This window comes from Clytia hemisphaerica, unplaced genomic scaffold (assembly GCF_902728285.1).
Source record: "Clytia hemisphaerica strain Z4C2 unplaced genomic scaffold, Clytia hemisphaerica genome assembly, whole genome shotgun sequence".
Taxonomy (NCBI): domain Eukaryota; kingdom Metazoa; phylum Cnidaria; class Hydrozoa; order Leptothecata; family Clytiidae; genus Clytia; species Clytia hemisphaerica.
Window position 1 is genome coordinate 885,287 of NW_027103728.1, and position 15,874 is coordinate 901,160.

Consider the following 15,874-nt stretch of genomic DNA (forward strand, 5'->3'; position numbering starts at 1 on the left):
TTAATTCCAATAAGCATACGTAAAACGTCACCCGATTTGATGGAATCAATTTTCAACATTGAAACAGACAGCATATCACATGATAATTATTGCCTGCAGGGATCAGCCCTATTGCTACCAAAACTAAAGCACGAAAACTTAATAACCTGAAGAAAAGCTATCTCTCTCTCCATGAAAGACTTGCTTTTTCACCACCATCCAGTAAGAAATGCACCTATTCAAACAAATGCTATGAAGGGGAGCTCAAATATTTCGTCCTTGTTTGAATACCATACTCCATTTTAATATCCCTCAAACAAGAAGCAATTTTGAGGGCAGGACCAAGTTTCAAGTTCATTGTTTGTACCATGTGGTCCACCCTGAGTAAGAGAAACGATTTTCCATCAATTTCTTCCATGGCGAAAGCTTCGGCCGACGATTCACATCCCGGTATACCCCTGAAAATGGAACAAATAATAAAAGTTCTCACAATACTTTAATGCTATTTAAAAATTATGTTGCCATGTTACACAGTTCAACTAAATCATTGTCGCTTAATGTTCCCGAGTTTAAAAAAATATGAAACAAGATGATACGTACTCTTAATTGCTAAATAAACGCCACCCCCACCTGTTAATCTTTCGAAAATTTTCCAGCCCCCCCCCCCCCCGGACCTTATTAGGACCCCCTCCTAATTAATTTTTAAGCAAATTTTCAGCTGTCAAAGAGAAGGTCCCTTATTTTTCTCTAAATAGCCTGATTTTAGCCTATATTTACCTTATTTTTGGGTTTTCAGAAGTACAATTTCCAACCCCCCGGTAATTAGCCCCCCCCCCGTTTATTAAAATTTTGAACATTTTCTAACCCCCCCCCCCCGTTTATTTGGCACCTAAGAGTAGGGAGAAAGTATCAGTAGTGACCTCAAACTAAACACTTTTATTAAGTTGACCATAATAAACTTACCTAACGTAATCGACAACGTCTTCGATAGACCACGTGACAACGGGAACCAACGAGAAGAGAGTAATGGGTTCTCCACCGTCATAAAGTTCATTTTCTACATCATATTCATCAAGACCAAAACCCAGCGTTTGTCGTGGTGGAAAAGTAAAATCCAAATTGATACCATCTAGAAGATGAAATAAGATCATGAGTTAAACTGCGTGACTTCAAATTCACCATAAAATTGAAAAACAGTTTACTGAAGCTTAGGGAGTTTATCAAGGCCCGGCGAACAGCGAGTTTTGCCGGTCAAAGACAAAAGATTACAATTCACCGGTCTAATAATTTACGCTAATCAATATTTGGACTTGCTAGGAATTCACCGGGGGCCTAGAATCTAGAATTCACCAGCCTATCAAAAACAAAACAAAACCCTGGCAAGCTAGAAAGTGAAGCTAAATAACACCAGAAGCCGGAGCGGCGTGAAGGTCCAGCTGACGTGGCAATAACCGAATGTCGTTCGTACCGGGTTCCTTAAGTGACGCAAAAAAATTTCCTTCCCATCCTCCACTCTGAGCTTCTATTCTTTGACACAGTATTGCTAAAGTTTGATGCTTTTGATAAACGAAACTTTTGCCGCTGATGGGATTCGAACCCACTGCACCTATGAGAACGCCTTAACCACTCGGCCATCGAGTCACAACTGCATTTAACTCTCTCCAACTCTACCCGGGGGCTAAAACCCTAACCAGGGGTTAACTCCCATCCCCAACCCTAGCCCTAACCCTACCTGAAACAACCCTTTAATCTAACCGGGAAATTTGACTCGACTCCCAATTCAATCCAAAACATAGGTCAAACATCGCGCGGGTAGGCGGGGCAAAAATTCTAGATCGGCGGTTGGTTTAGCCTGGACTTGTTAATTTATTGCGCGCACAGGCCCCGACAAAGACAAAATCTTTTCGATCAGTTGCTTTTTAAAGGTCCATTCTGCTGCGCGCTGGACCAATTAGCGTCTAAATTCTAGAAATATTTTCACGTGTATTAAATTTCGCGATTCACTAAACTAGGTATTTTCAGAAAGTGGGAATATAAAGCAAGAAAAAGACTGATTTTAGCAATAATTTTTTGTAGAAATACTAACAGTATTTCTAAAGAATGAAAAATTATCCCGTTTCAATTTCGCATTTTGTAATAAAAAAATATTATCTTGGAATCTGTAAAAAACCGCGAAATTAAGTACCCGCGAAAATTTGTAACACGCGGAAATATATACCAATAAGGTAAGAACAATAATAAGAGCAGAAGAAATTAAAAGATAAAATCAGAAGAAATTATTTGCTCACCGTAGAAATTGGGTTGTGGATAATAGATGGAAGTATCAGGGGAATGGAAAACCATTTCTGTTGGAAGTTGATCCTGACATTCGACGACCCTGGAGAAATTGAAAGAAAAAAATTATCATTGCGAACCGCATATGCTGATCCTTCTCAGCAAATTCAAAATAAAATTCCATGAAAAAAGAGACTTCATTTCATTCGAATAAAATTTAAAATTCAATTCGTTCCGTGTCTTCCGATTTGACAATTGAAGCTCAAATACCCACTCAAATAGCGTCCTAAACTTTTAGCAAAACTTTTTATACTCGAAGAAACGAGTTGAAGCAGTACTGATCTTAAAACGATGGCTTACTTTTCCTTTGCCTTGTTTAACGGGCGTGAAATCAATTTCATCATTTTTCTCTCCGCCCCCATCTACTCCGCCTCCACCATCTTTAGAAACGTTCCTTTTCCCGCCTCGTCCAACGCCACCAGATCTCCTGGTCAGATTCTTTTTAGCTCTCTTCGAGCATTGTACTTGATACCGTTTGCCACACGAAGCGTTGCAGAAGCGTTTTCCCCACATAGCACGCTGTTCGGGAAGTTCGTTGCCACAATATTTACATTTTGTTGGAAGGAGAGACATCAACTCGTCCTTGTCTTCAGGGTAAGAATTTGTAGATGCTGAAAGTTCAAGAAGCCGTTGATGATCAATATTTGAAGAAATGATATTATTGTGCAATCAATTCTCTTACAGTGGTTTCGAAGCTAATTCTTATTAACGGGAAGGACTATTTCAGACTGAGAGTCGGAACTTTTAAATTGTATGGTTACTTTCTTACAAGTCTCCGGAGTCTGAACTGGATAATTTTATGGCTTGAGAAAGAGTCTAATCTAAATCAAAAATGTTTATAATATATTTAGAAATCGTTTCATGTCTTTACAGAGGGAAATTACCAATAAATTTTTAACACAGGAGGGGTATATACATGCTTTTTTATAAGTAAGTGTCTGTCCCTATTTCAGACTCGCATTATGCTTAGCATACTTTTGTTCTCAAACAATAGAGCCATTGGTTATAGGTTACAAAAAACTGAGCCTGCATATATGCTTATTAACGTTATGCTTATAAATCACATGTAGGAAAATACGAGCTTAGAATAAATTATGGAGAAAACAATGCTGATACCGTTCACAATTTCATTTTCTTTACCACCGCCTTGCAGGTGATCATTTTGATTGGTGACATTCTCGTTACTTGTTTCGATTCCTTTTGAAGCTTCTTCATCTTGCTCTTCCTGAAAAGGGGAAAGGAGGATTTGAATAATGCATGATAATGAAGTGACGTTTGGAGAAAATCAGATCTTTATGTAGGAAATTAAGGAAAAAGACTAAAACTGTGAGCCACGAAGTTTATCAAACACACAACGATAAAATTAAATTAATATCTGCAAAACACTCGGAGTCAGAGGTGCATAGAAACCAGTAACTCGATTAGCAATTATCTAATTAAGAGATTAAGATTAATTAATAGTGAACTAACACTGTAAACAGAACAAGGAAAAATAGAGTGTGCTATGCTAATTAATACAATTAGCGTTGTTAGTGCAAAACGTAAACCTAAAAAGATACAAAAAGGATTTTCCAGCGTGACCTGGTGCGAATAGGCACCACTATAGCAGAGTGCCTCCATCTCAGCAGCAATATCGATAAAAACAAAGATTTCCGATCGGCATGTCGGCTTCATCCTACTAATTAAATTTGATTAGATAAAATTCAAATCTGGTTTGAACCACCATGTAGCCAAGATACTGATGGCTATAAAAACAGGGAACTTGAATCATGAAGGTATACTTCCGAAAAGGCTGTAAAACAATCGAAAAGGCAAAACAGGAAGAAAACAAAATCTAATGTAAGTTCTTTCATTAGGTAAGCATGATGGATAATATGTTACTTAAACTTTGACTTTATTCAAAGGTGTAGTTTGGTAGACAAAGCCCTTTTGACTTTATTTCGTTTGACGAATTTCTTTAGCTAATCACCAGTCTAACATGCCAGAGGTTTACAGATACCAAAATATTTAAAAAAATTCTTTTTCATCTTAAAAGAGAACAAGATGGACTCTTTAATCAATGTTTTCACGACCATCTTGCTCATTCTGCCTGCTACAATGTTCGTCAAAAGTGATCACTTAACGCCTATATTACCACGGAAGGGTCAAGTATCGGTGGCAAGAGGTTTGATCAATCAACTCATCAATAATAATGTGAAGAACGGAAATGAACGACCCTTCATCGCAGGTTTGGTGAGATTGACGTTCCATGATTGTGTTGGTCATGGTGGATGTGATGGTTGCATCAATCACCAGTCACCTTCCAATGGAGGTTTAGCAAGGTCAGTGGTATAATATCTCTACATTGAAAACTTCCATAATGTTAATGATAATTTTAATTAAATTCATTCTATATAGCTCTTTTGGTGATAATAGCGATGGGAACATTATTCTAAACGCTCAAACCCAATAAAATGGGCAAAAACGGATAAGGAGAAGAATATAATAAAATTGGCTGACTTTCCTTGTCATATCTACACTTTCAAGCTTTTAAACTTTATTCAACAGATATACTAGCAAACTGAACGAACAATATGAAATACTTCGCAGCTTTTTTCATGCATTGACAATGTCACGTGCTGATTTTTACGTTTTGGCTGGCTATGTGGCTTTAGAACAAGCAACCGTATCTAGTCCGAACCGATTTGTAGCAAAACCTACATTTGGAAGATTGGAATGTTCACTTTCACCAAACGAAGATCATTTAAGTGAAGAGTTTCCAAATGCCAATTGGAATTTGCCAGGTTTGAACATCAGAAATACGTAACAGTCGTGAGATCTATTTCCAAAACCAAATAGCACCACTTTGGTGTAAGTTTTCTGGTAATATACTAAACGTATATTATGCGCAGACTCAAAGGATATAAAGATTTTCAAAGAAGAAGGTTCTGTATATCATGTTAGTCTGTATTCTAAAACTGTATATTCCATGCCTTATTTGATCTTTATCTTTAAGAGCTGAAAACTTTCTTCTCAAGAGATGGCTTCATGCAAGGAGCGGGATTTGAACTTCAAGATATAGTTGCCATCCTTGGTGCACACAGTCTCGGTAGATGTTCTATGGCCAATTCAGGCTTCGAAGGAAAATGGATAGCATTTCGAAATGCGAATGGAATTTCTCAGTCAGATGTGCTTGACAATGAATATTATAAAGAAATTGCTAATACTAATTGGCAACAGGTAGGTTGTAGCAGACTACTAAAAGATGCGTTTTATACACTAACAAGTTAACATAAATATTCTAGAATCCACAAAATATTAGATAATCAAAAACCTAAAGAATTTTGTCGAGAATCCAGAGTATTTTGTTTTCAATTTATTTAAGGTTCAATTAGTCAGTGGACGTTGGCAATGGCAACAGACTCAAGAACCCAATCCCATATCACCATTAGACGGTGAAGGCTTTGCACAGAATGTATTTCAATCGAATATCTTGATTAATGTCGACATGTCTCTTAATAAAGACCTTGGAAATATCAACCCACAAACTGGAAGGGTAAGACGGAGAAACTTTTAAATATAACACAATCAGTAATAATCCAATAAGTGGAAACATTCGACCAACTACTGTACATGAGGCCAAAAACTTGTTTGCCTCAGACGGGAGTTTGATAATGACTTTTTAGAAAATTTCTATATGCGAAAACTTTTAATGACTAAGCTACTTTCCTTAACTAAGTCAAGAATAACATAATCACACAACACATTTAGGTCGAATGCACTGTTCAAAGTGGAAATGGAATATGCAGAGGATCTAACTGTTGTCAACAATCAGAAGCAAGTAATTTGTTGCTCAAATATACAAACCGAAATAACGGAAATGGCAACTTCATCAGTGATTTTACGCGAGCTTTCTACAGGATGACAACAAATAAAGAATTTGAAAGACTGGTAAATGAAGACCAATTATTGCCTTGATCAACACTTTTATAAATAAAACGATTTTAACAAATTTGAGCAGGTTACCCTATTAGCCCCAAGCTTTTTTGAGTTTTGTATCCCCAGGGGGGGGGGTAGAATCTACCACCCTCGATTATTTTTGATCTAGGAGAACCGATGACGTCATCCCAAAATTTCCACCTGTCGGCAAAAAGCCAAAATATATGGTTTACAAAAATGTCTATTACAATCGAACCAATAATGATATTTAGATTCTGTTTGAAAATTCTGAAAGATAAAAGGTTCTTCTTTAACATAATTGCCGGTTTTGCAAATTCCATGAAGATTTTATCTTAAAATCTGTGCTGAATATGAGTAAAATTTTCAAAACTTGGTGACGTCATAAATGATGACGTCATCATTTTTAGAATTTTTTTTTTTAATTAAAGAAATTTATATTGTCAATACCTATCACGTGTCAAAATTTGAAGATGATTGAATAAATAGTTCAAAAGTTATCAGCACTTTAAATTTTGAGTTTTAAGCGATTTTAGCTGGGTTTTATGTCATGTTTCACAATAAAGTCATAAAACTTGATCTGGACAAGTTATAACCCTAAAATTTTGCACAAATACTCTTAATAAGATTTTGTTAAAAGTCGGAAAGTTTCAAGTCGTTTAAAAAATTTTTCTCTGAGATATACGCAAAAGAACTCCAGCGTGGTAGATTCTACCCCCCCCCCTGGGGCTAATAGGGTTTTAACTTTTGTATATACTTTTTTTAGTTTTAAGAGACAATCATATTTTGAGTTCTTTTAAAAAATGTTTGAATTGAGTAAACATATAAAAATGTTTATAATAAAATGTAAATCAATATTTTTAAAAGTTATCTTCCATTTAAAAAAACTAAGTAAAGTACATTACTCTGAGTTTCGTGCTTTCACACTAATCATATGTACAATAATGATTGAAAAATCTGAAGTTCGACGTAAAAAGTTAAAAAGTTAAAAAACTGGATAATTGGTGCAATAAAACTAGGTAATAAAAACAATGATGAAAGCATTAAAAAAGTATTGAAAATAAAATTTATGATTTGTCCGGGGGGACCGATTCGAAGTTTTTTAGAATAAATTTGTTGTTGTGACGACATTTAGAAATAAGCTCAGATCTTTTGTTAACGAGATCGAGTTCTGACGTAATTATATGGAATTTTTCTGTGAGACAGAGGTTGCATTTTTTTGAGCCATTAACATACGGGTTGGCGTGGTCGATAATTTTCCATGACAATTTCGGCTGTATATTTTTAATTTGTAGGTCCCAAACGTGGTTGGATAACTCTGTTGACGCTCTTTTGGTTTCATATTTGAAAGTGTGTTTATGTCCGTACCATCTTTGTTTGAAGGTATTTGCTGTTAAGCCGATATAAAACTTTTCTGTGTTTGTTTCGGGCTCTTCGATTTTACATTGATAAATGACTTCTTTTTGGAGACATTTTCCGTTTAATGGACAGTCAGTTTTTCTTCTGCAGTTGCATTGTTTGTCGTTTAGTGGTTCTGGTTCTGGTTCGTTTGAGTTGAGGATCTTTTTGTTATGGGAGGAAATGATGTTTGAAACATTTGGCATACAGCTGCATATAATTACGTCAGAACTCGATCTCGTTAACAAAAGATCTGAGCTTATTTCTAAATGTCGTCACAACAACAAATTTATTCTAAAAAACTTCGAATCGGTCCCCCCGGACAAATCATAAATTTTATTTTCAATACTTTTTTAATGCTTTCATCATTGTTTTTATTACCTAGTTTTATTGCACCAATTATCCAGTTTTTTAACTTTTTAACTTTTTACGTCGAACTTCAGATTTTTCAATCATTATTGTACATATGATTAGTGTGAAAGCACGAAACTCAGAGTAATGTACTTTACTTAGTTTTTTTAAATGGAAGATAACTTTTAAAAATATTGATATATGGCTCTGGTTTTTTGAACTGATCGAGCACTCTATGACATTGATTTGCCACATTTGTTCTAATAAAATGTAAATTATAATTTTCAATTGAAATCTTTAGTTTTCATAAAACAAGACAGGGAAATGGCTGCCAGGCTCGAAGTCAATGAATTATTTTGAAAAAAAACTAAGAACTGAAATTAACATTAAAAAACTACGAAAAACATAAATTTTGAGCATTTGATGAAAATATTTGAGCCAAGCCAACCTCAAAAACTAATTTGAAGAACAACTTCCCAAGAAAAATATCTACGAGGGAGAAGACACCCACCTAGATCCACGCACTGCTGGATAGGCTTTTTCTCGGGAATTTTGCCAGACCTCAAATACTGACCCATATACATGTGCAGAATTATTTTTACTTTAGCGTGTACTCAAGGCCTAACAAGTTGAAGCGCTCTCTCGGGAGTAAAAATGCTAAATTTTGGTTGCTTGATTAGCTGGCTGCTGCACGTTTTATTTTGACTGTTTAAAGCTTTCAAGTTTAATTCAATTGTCTGGAAAACTTGATTGAGGTAACTCTCATCCTTGTTGTTGCAAATACACCCTGTAGATAACTAAACTGACAGTCTAGACTTAACCTCCAATCATCAGGATCAGAAACTAGGCTAGGCTTATCTAGCTTTTATCTTTTCCTTTGCAACAATACAATGCTGACAATCTGATACAACACATTGACAAAGTAATCCCTGTGAGAAGTTTATAATGCAAATCTGCAACAAAAACAAAAGTGGTCTCTTCTACTGATTGCCGCATTTCATACGGCCCTTTTAGAACCTGTGGCCTGTAAAATCTCACCCTTCATATATTTGTTTTAATCTGTGATCTTAGGCTTAGGCTTTTTCTCATCTTCAATTTTCGGCAGAAAGCAGGAATTTGATGCAAGAGTTAGACTGTCAACAAAGTACCGTAAAAAATCACTGAATAAAAGAAGAACTTTAAATCTTAAATATTTTCATTTTGAAGAAGTGGTGCAAAAAAGTAAAACAAGGAAAAGTGTCATTTTTCATTGGTTGAATCGAAATAGGGGTTTTGGAAAACTTTCTATGTTTGGTTTCTGGACAAACCCCTGTAATTATGGGCAAGCACCCCGCTTCTAAGATGTTGGCTTGAAATCGAATGTGAAACCACTGAAAACGAAAGTAAAATCGGCCTGCACTCCAAATCCCATAATTCTGATATAGGATTTTAGTCTATACTGACTGATGTTGTATTTTCAGAAACCTTGATTTCCTAGTAGTGTGACTAACTCACATTAGTAGACAACTTTGAATGCCCAGACCTTGGATTGCCAAAACTCTATGTCATGTCTGCTACCGTAAGTTGGTCTAATGCCGACAGCCCTCCAGTTAGTGGAAGTAACTGTTCAAAGTTCACAGTAACAATTTTCTTTTTATTATGGAAACCAAACGAGTGAGAACAAGTCATAAAACTTAAGGAATTTTATAACACTTCATGACAGATTAAAAAGACGATCAGAAAACGAAAGCTTCTTCGTTTTTCATTTTCACATTTATGGGGAAGAATGAAATTTTCAGAAGATGCTATATTCAATATGAGGATTCCCATTTCCTAGAAATCGTGATTCCCTATGGTTGCGAAATGGTGGCTATGGGTAATTCCTTTGTTCTTTTGCTATTTTCTTTTGTTCTATGTGACGTAAAGACGCTTCACAAATCGAAGTACTTCCACTAACTGCCCTCTTTTAATTTAAAGATGGGAATACAGTAAAAGGAAGGACGAAATCGCTGATGGAAACTATTTATGTTTGCTTGGCAAACAGAGTGGAAAAAAGCTTTTGTCTATCAGTGATCCTGATCTTCCTATCATTCCTATCTTTAAAGAAAGGTGTCGAAATTAGAAGAGGGATGTTGACATTAGACCACTTTACGGTATTCCAGAGGACTCCTGATTCTTGAAATTCAGAAACTTAGCAACTATGAAAAAATGGAATAGACTGATTCAGAGTGACTTTTTTTCACCCACAATCAAACATTTTTCTAAGAGTTGAATATGTACAGAATCATTTTATAGTAACTAAACTAACACCTTTTTGATAGCTCAAATTCTTCAAATACTTCCTATTCGAACTTGCACATAGTTTGACGTTTGTTTTTTATTTTGTAGGTGAAATTTATGTCAGTTATTAACTGGCAGCTTGCTTGAGATTTGGTTTTAAGATAGTCCCTCCCTAGATTTTGCAAAATTGGTCCAATTTGAAGGTAAAACTCATTACATACACTACCATCAAATCATAGACATAATAATAGCCAGTATGGAAACGATGCAAAGTCCACGTCGAATTGTTATTTGTTTAAACTGAAGTCTACGCCAAAAACAAGGTCCGCTTCACAAGTGTTACACGTAAGCCAAATCGCGTATTATGAACAACCTCTAAATTGCCGAGTACAGAAGAAATTCAAAATGGCGGCCAAGCCCACGCTGATAACTATCAAAAATCTTCGTTTTTCAATCAGCTATTGCAGCTCAATAAATCAATGAAATAATTTGAAATAAAAAGTAAACAAACCTTGAACCTTTCATGAATCCAAATAAATAAAAGTATTCATCGAAAGTGTGAAGATTACATTTCAAAATAAAACGATTTCCAAACCTAAAGTCAGTGTCTGCCAACTAAAAATTTCTCTGCAGAGTCACTGGCAAGGAGTTACGACTTCAGACTTTAGATTCCAATTCTTGTATAGGTTGCAACTACACTGGCAAATGATCTGTATTACAAATACTTCCAAATGGGTCCATAAGTTAAGAAAATGAAATTATCATCTAGCACGGGGGTTTTGTTTTTAAAAACAAACTTCAAAATAAAATTGTTAATGAACTTGTTATTTAAAATATCACTTACTTACATAATTTATTTATGATATAACACCCCTTTCTTAAATAAATGGCCTCTTAAAGTCTTTTATGTTTGCCGCAAGAAGGGAGTAAAATTTAATTTGACCCCCGGTTTTTTCTCTCTTTTTCAAGCTATTTCCCATGTGTTCATAGTTTGCAGAGGGGTATGAACCTCCCTAGGTTTATTTCATCCCCCCTATATACCCATCCCCCCCTTTTGTAATGAAATTTTATCCCCCCTTTTTTTTAACAGAAAATCCGTTTCGAAGGAAACTCGCTTTCCCACCTACCAGCAAAATTATCAACAAGAAAGAGTATGAAGTATTATAGTCACGGGCCAACAATGACAGAATATAACTAGCGTTTATCATTAATCTTGATCATTCACTGTGACAATTTGTATTTGATTTGTATTTGATTAGAAAATTGACCAAAATTTCCAAACCCCCCCCCTTTTTTATTTGATCCCCCCCTACATTCCCATCCCCCCTAGTTTTTTCGGCAGATCTCGGTACCCCCCTACAAAGGCCCTCCAGAAAGTTGGCATCCCCCCCTATTAAAAAGGGGGGGTGCAAACTATGGTGTTAGTGTAGACACAACTTTAATCCGGGGAAATTAAGCGTTTTCATTGGTCTAAAATCACGGATGGTCACGTGACCAGAATTTTTATCCAGGGAAATGCCGTGGCGGCAATGTTTTGCTTTAGTGAGATTGACCATTTTGTTGTTTTGATTTGAGCGAGCGAAATTTCTGTACAAACCAAAATATGGCTTTGTTGGAATACCGGTTGAAACACTTTTGGCTTGCGGAACAGCACCCACCGATAGGGCGGGCGAAATGGAGGCGCTCTAAGCCCCAAAAACGGGTCCAGGCCCTGGGATATTTGATCTTTTTATGCCTAAAAATTGCTATATTTTCTAGTTTTATGTTTAGAAAAATAGCTTGTATTGCTGGTACTTCTAAGGCGGTCATCGAAAAAATGCTCTGTTCGTGTCGCGGTGTTAAAAATGCATGCGGGCGAACGGGCGGTCGAAAAAAATTCCCGGGTTTTTTAATCACGCCAGTGATTCAGGGGCGGGTGGTGACGCGAGCAAAACAATTTTCCAATGGCCGTCAGAACAATTGAGAAAAAAGCTATACTTTCAAAGAACAAATTATTTTTCCCAGATATTTTTCCACATATCTCTCCGCACCGGAAAATCAGCAAAAAATATGATGCGGGCGGGTGACGCGGACAGAACAATTTTTCGATGACCGCCTAAGGTGGATGCGCTTAAACCTGGGGCGGGTAATGAATGAATGACTTACAACAATATCTTACTTTATTATATCCGCTCCTTACGTCAATACACCAAAGGTAATTACACCATTTCCAGCCTGGAATAATGTACGCTTGTTGCAGACTTTTATCCGTTTGCAGAGAGAAAATTGATAGTTTGAAAATTGATGATGCCCTAATGGTGCATAATACTAACCTTGAAAGGTAGATTGCTTTCTTCAACGACAAATCCTTCGATTTCATGGATAAGCAAAGCTAGCTTTTTGTTTTTGTGTTTTGGGCAAATCAAATCATTTCTTGACTTCCCTTTTAAAACACTAACATCAGTGCATGTTGACCAGTTTGGTGTTTTAACGAGTGACAAAACTTCAGTCTGTTTATCCTGTTTGTCTGCCATGGTTGAACTTCAGTTAAGTATTTAGTGCATAAAACCAAAAGGAAACAATAAAAAATCTGGTATATGAATGAAATTTTCCAGCATTTCGTTTTCAGCCATAATGGTTCCGTGGAGCCAAACACCAAAATTTACTTTCGATTTGACCAAGTTGGCATTCGCAACAATTTATATGATTACTTTTCATATTTCAGCTTGAAATTATTTACGAGCGAACTCTACCAGAGTAGGGTCATTTGGATTCTATGGCATTTATTGACTTCTGATTTGAAAGCAATCCGAATAACATAGACTTCAAAATCAACTTCCAGAACTTCGATTAATATTGTAGCATTTTTAGTATGCTGTCTGGATTTGGATAAAATTCCGAGAAACAGGAAAAATCGAGGGAATGGTAAAATTTTAGGGGTGCGCGGATGCCCCAATGAACCACGCCCTAATATTTCTAATTTGATCCAAGGAACTTTATAATAAAATTCATCTCAACCCTATCGTCGCGTTTTTCATGCTTTCCCCGCTCTAATTTCTTTCTGAAACAATAAACCCCAAGATTTCAACAATGAATGAATGATAAAATCTAATCCCATCATAATATCACTCATTCACTTATCAGTCAAAACTCGTGAAAAGGGGTGCCAGGGATCCTATTTAGGCCTGACGAACGGTAAAATTCGCCAGTTCCAGGCACGAAATAAAAAAGTTACAATGCATCGGTTTAAAATTTTGGTTCAAATTCATATCATATTCACGCTAACCAATACACTACATAGTATGTCACTAGGCTTGTGCTTGCTAAGAATTCATTGGCCTAGAACCTAGGATTTGCCGGAGTTAATTCTACATTCCCACCATCCTATCAAAATCAAAGCAAAACCCGTGGGGTAGGTATACAGGCACTTTTAACAAAAAATTGCTTTTACAAGTTGTTTGGAAATTTATTCTATCAATAGTAATTAAGAATCGAATTACAAAAATGACGTTATGAACTTTAAAAAGACGTTAATCAAATGTTATATTACCCTCTTATACAAAAAATGCTAAGTTTCAATGGGTAATTAACCTTTTTTTCGAATCTTTTTTAAATTGTCCGCAAAGAAATGAACTATTTGAAATTTTTCGGAAAACTTTCCTAAATTGATGTATCAAAAAGACTATTTTTTTGTACGAAAAATTGGGAATGAAGAATTTGTCAAAAACCGCTATTTTCAAGATTTTGAGACGAAGAAGCTTTTATAAAAATTTTCCGAAAATCTTTTTTTAGTTTGGTTGAAGATACACCTTCTAACGCAAAAATCTTTTCAAAATGTTTTTTCTTTGCCGATAATAAGGTCTTTAAAGTTGAAATACTGTTGTCAATCATAAGAAGGTTATATTTGTTGGGTTGGAGCTAGGACTATGCGACTTGCAACATTCTATTAAATTAGATTTATTATCAAAATGTACTGAATGTGAGTTTGAAATACAAAGAAGAAATAATTGCAGCAACTCTTTGAGAATGATCGAATACAAACCGCATGTATAATTACCAAAAATTTATCAATATCAAATTTATAAGGGTTTTGATTTAAAATCTGTGGAAAATAAAGATGTGGAGATGAATGAGTCGTGCAAATATGTCATTAGAATATGATTGGTGAAGCCGGTGTCAATATTCTTTGTAATGAATTGGTTGAGCAATGTTTACATCTTTGGCATTATTTGTGCAACATTTAATGGCTTTTCTGTGGAAGCTGGTCAAGCTAAACCCGGTTAGTAAGCTGCGTAAGCTGCTGACTCTTTAGTGAAGAATATGACAAAGGTTTTAAAATATAATTTTTAAATCTATTTGATACACATAATTTCGAAAATTTGAAAAGTGTGTTTCAATTTCTAATAGTGGAAGGTTGATTTAATGTTCAACCTCTCAATGGTTACTCTTCCCTTGAAACACCCTCCCTATTTTGGCGATTTACGAACCAATAACTGAATGTTTAAACTATGAATGTTTATTAATGTAGCAAATGTTCCAGAGAAACCAGCATACGCGAAGGAAGTTGATGATTTAGGTTTGAAGATCGAAGAAAAGGGGAAGGAGATCGATCGGCTTGGTGCGCAAATTGATCAAGGCAGTGATGATATTGAGAAATCTATCGGTATTTTTACTCTTTTGACTTGCTATATTCTAAGCAAAATAAACTATGTATTCACCTCTGATTAAGAGCAAAATTAAGATGTCATCATAGGTAGCGATTATGGTCAAATAAGGTCCTCAGCATTTTGACAGATATTATTTATAGTGTTGACAAGACTCTAAAAGTAGCATACATAAGGAAAACAAGAATATGTTATTCTTGGCCATTCACATAGTTAAGTGAAGATCTGGTAAAAATAATCTCCATTGTTTCAACATCATCATTATAGATGCACACATGAACGATGTGGACAGCCCAGTTGCTAGGCAACGAATCGAAGATCGAGGGAAAGATATTGATGCTCTCAGTGATTATATGGACCGAGTGGTGGACCAAAAAGGTATTTGAGATTGGATTCTTGTTGATACTACGTTTGTTGTCAGAAAGGTTTCACTGGAAATCGTGACCAGTTTACGTGCCATACTTTGTGCAATTCTCTAAAACTAAAGCCTAAAAGAGAAATCAATGGGGGAAACTAACCCATACTAGGTCGTTTTGTGGAGAAATATCGAAAGAAGCACCTTAGGGTCACCTTCTCGCACTCTTCAGCGCGAAACTGAAGAGTGTGTAGAAAAAGCACCCCCGAAAGAAGTGGAAATGATTCAATATCAAATTAAACATGGAAATCTCTCTTAACTTTAGAACAACCAAAATAGCATGTAAATTCCGTTTTCTTAAGGGCCAGGCTGTGTTAATGAATTTTCTGAAAGTTAATCAGCATTTTGAATCTTTTCACAGATGCAGAAATGGATGAGCAAGTAACGGGTACAAAACATTCAGTAATGGAGAACGGAACAGACGTCGTCCTTCATGTTCGAGAAACGCCAATGGATCGAATGATGCGAATGATGGATGAAAATTGTACGCTCAAAAACCCTATGTCATATCTAATATTGAGTATTGGATGGATTATAAAAAACAATATTTTTATACAGA

General features: G+C 35.7%; 3 protein-coding genes across 3 annotated transcripts in view; 2 read left to right on the forward strand and 1 right to left on the reverse strand.

Annotated features, from left to right (window-relative positions):
• Positions 1 to 20: 20 nt before the first annotated feature.
• LOC136804930 (polyhomeotic-like protein 1) lies at positions 21 to 13,027 on the reverse strand. The gene is made up of 6 exons (XM_067061461.1): positions 12,570 to 13,027; positions 3,430 to 3,538; positions 2,614 to 2,924; positions 2,268 to 2,356; positions 943 to 1,108; positions 21 to 437 (listed from the first exon to the last, which is right to left on the reverse strand). The coding sequence occupies exons 1-4, from the start codon at positions 12,768 to 12,770 to the stop codon at positions 2,303 to 2,305; spliced, it is 675 nt and encodes a 224-aa protein (XP_066917562.1). The 5' UTR covers positions 12,771 to 13,027; the 3' UTR covers positions 21 to 437; positions 943 to 1,108; positions 2,268 to 2,302.
• On the forward strand, positions 4,351 to 5,978 carry LOC136804988 (putative ascorbate peroxidase). Its single transcript, XM_067061524.1, has 4 exons — positions 4,351 to 4,634; positions 4,861 to 5,096; positions 5,309 to 5,532; positions 5,678 to 5,978. The coding sequence occupies exons 1-4, from the start codon at positions 4,357 to 4,359 to the stop codon at positions 5,867 to 5,869; spliced, it is 930 nt and encodes a 309-aa protein (XP_066917625.1). The 5' UTR covers positions 4,351 to 4,356; the 3' UTR covers positions 5,870 to 5,978.
• Positions 13,028 to 14,250: 1,223 nt separating the features above from the next.
• The window catches only part of LOC136804938 (uncharacterized), a 28,308-nt gene continuing 26,684 nt past the window's right edge, over positions 14,251 to 15,874 (forward strand). The window contains exons 1-4 of the mRNA XM_067061469.1: positions 14,251 to 14,515; positions 14,765 to 14,899; positions 15,168 to 15,278; positions 15,677 to 15,799. Of these exons, the coding sequence (XP_066917570.1) occupies positions 14,428 to 14,515; positions 14,765 to 14,899; positions 15,168 to 15,278; positions 15,677 to 15,799 (457 nt within the window). The 5' untranslated portion in view covers positions 14,251 to 14,427. The remainder of the gene's footprint in view (positions 14,516 to 14,764; positions 14,900 to 15,167; positions 15,279 to 15,676; positions 15,800 to 15,874) is intronic.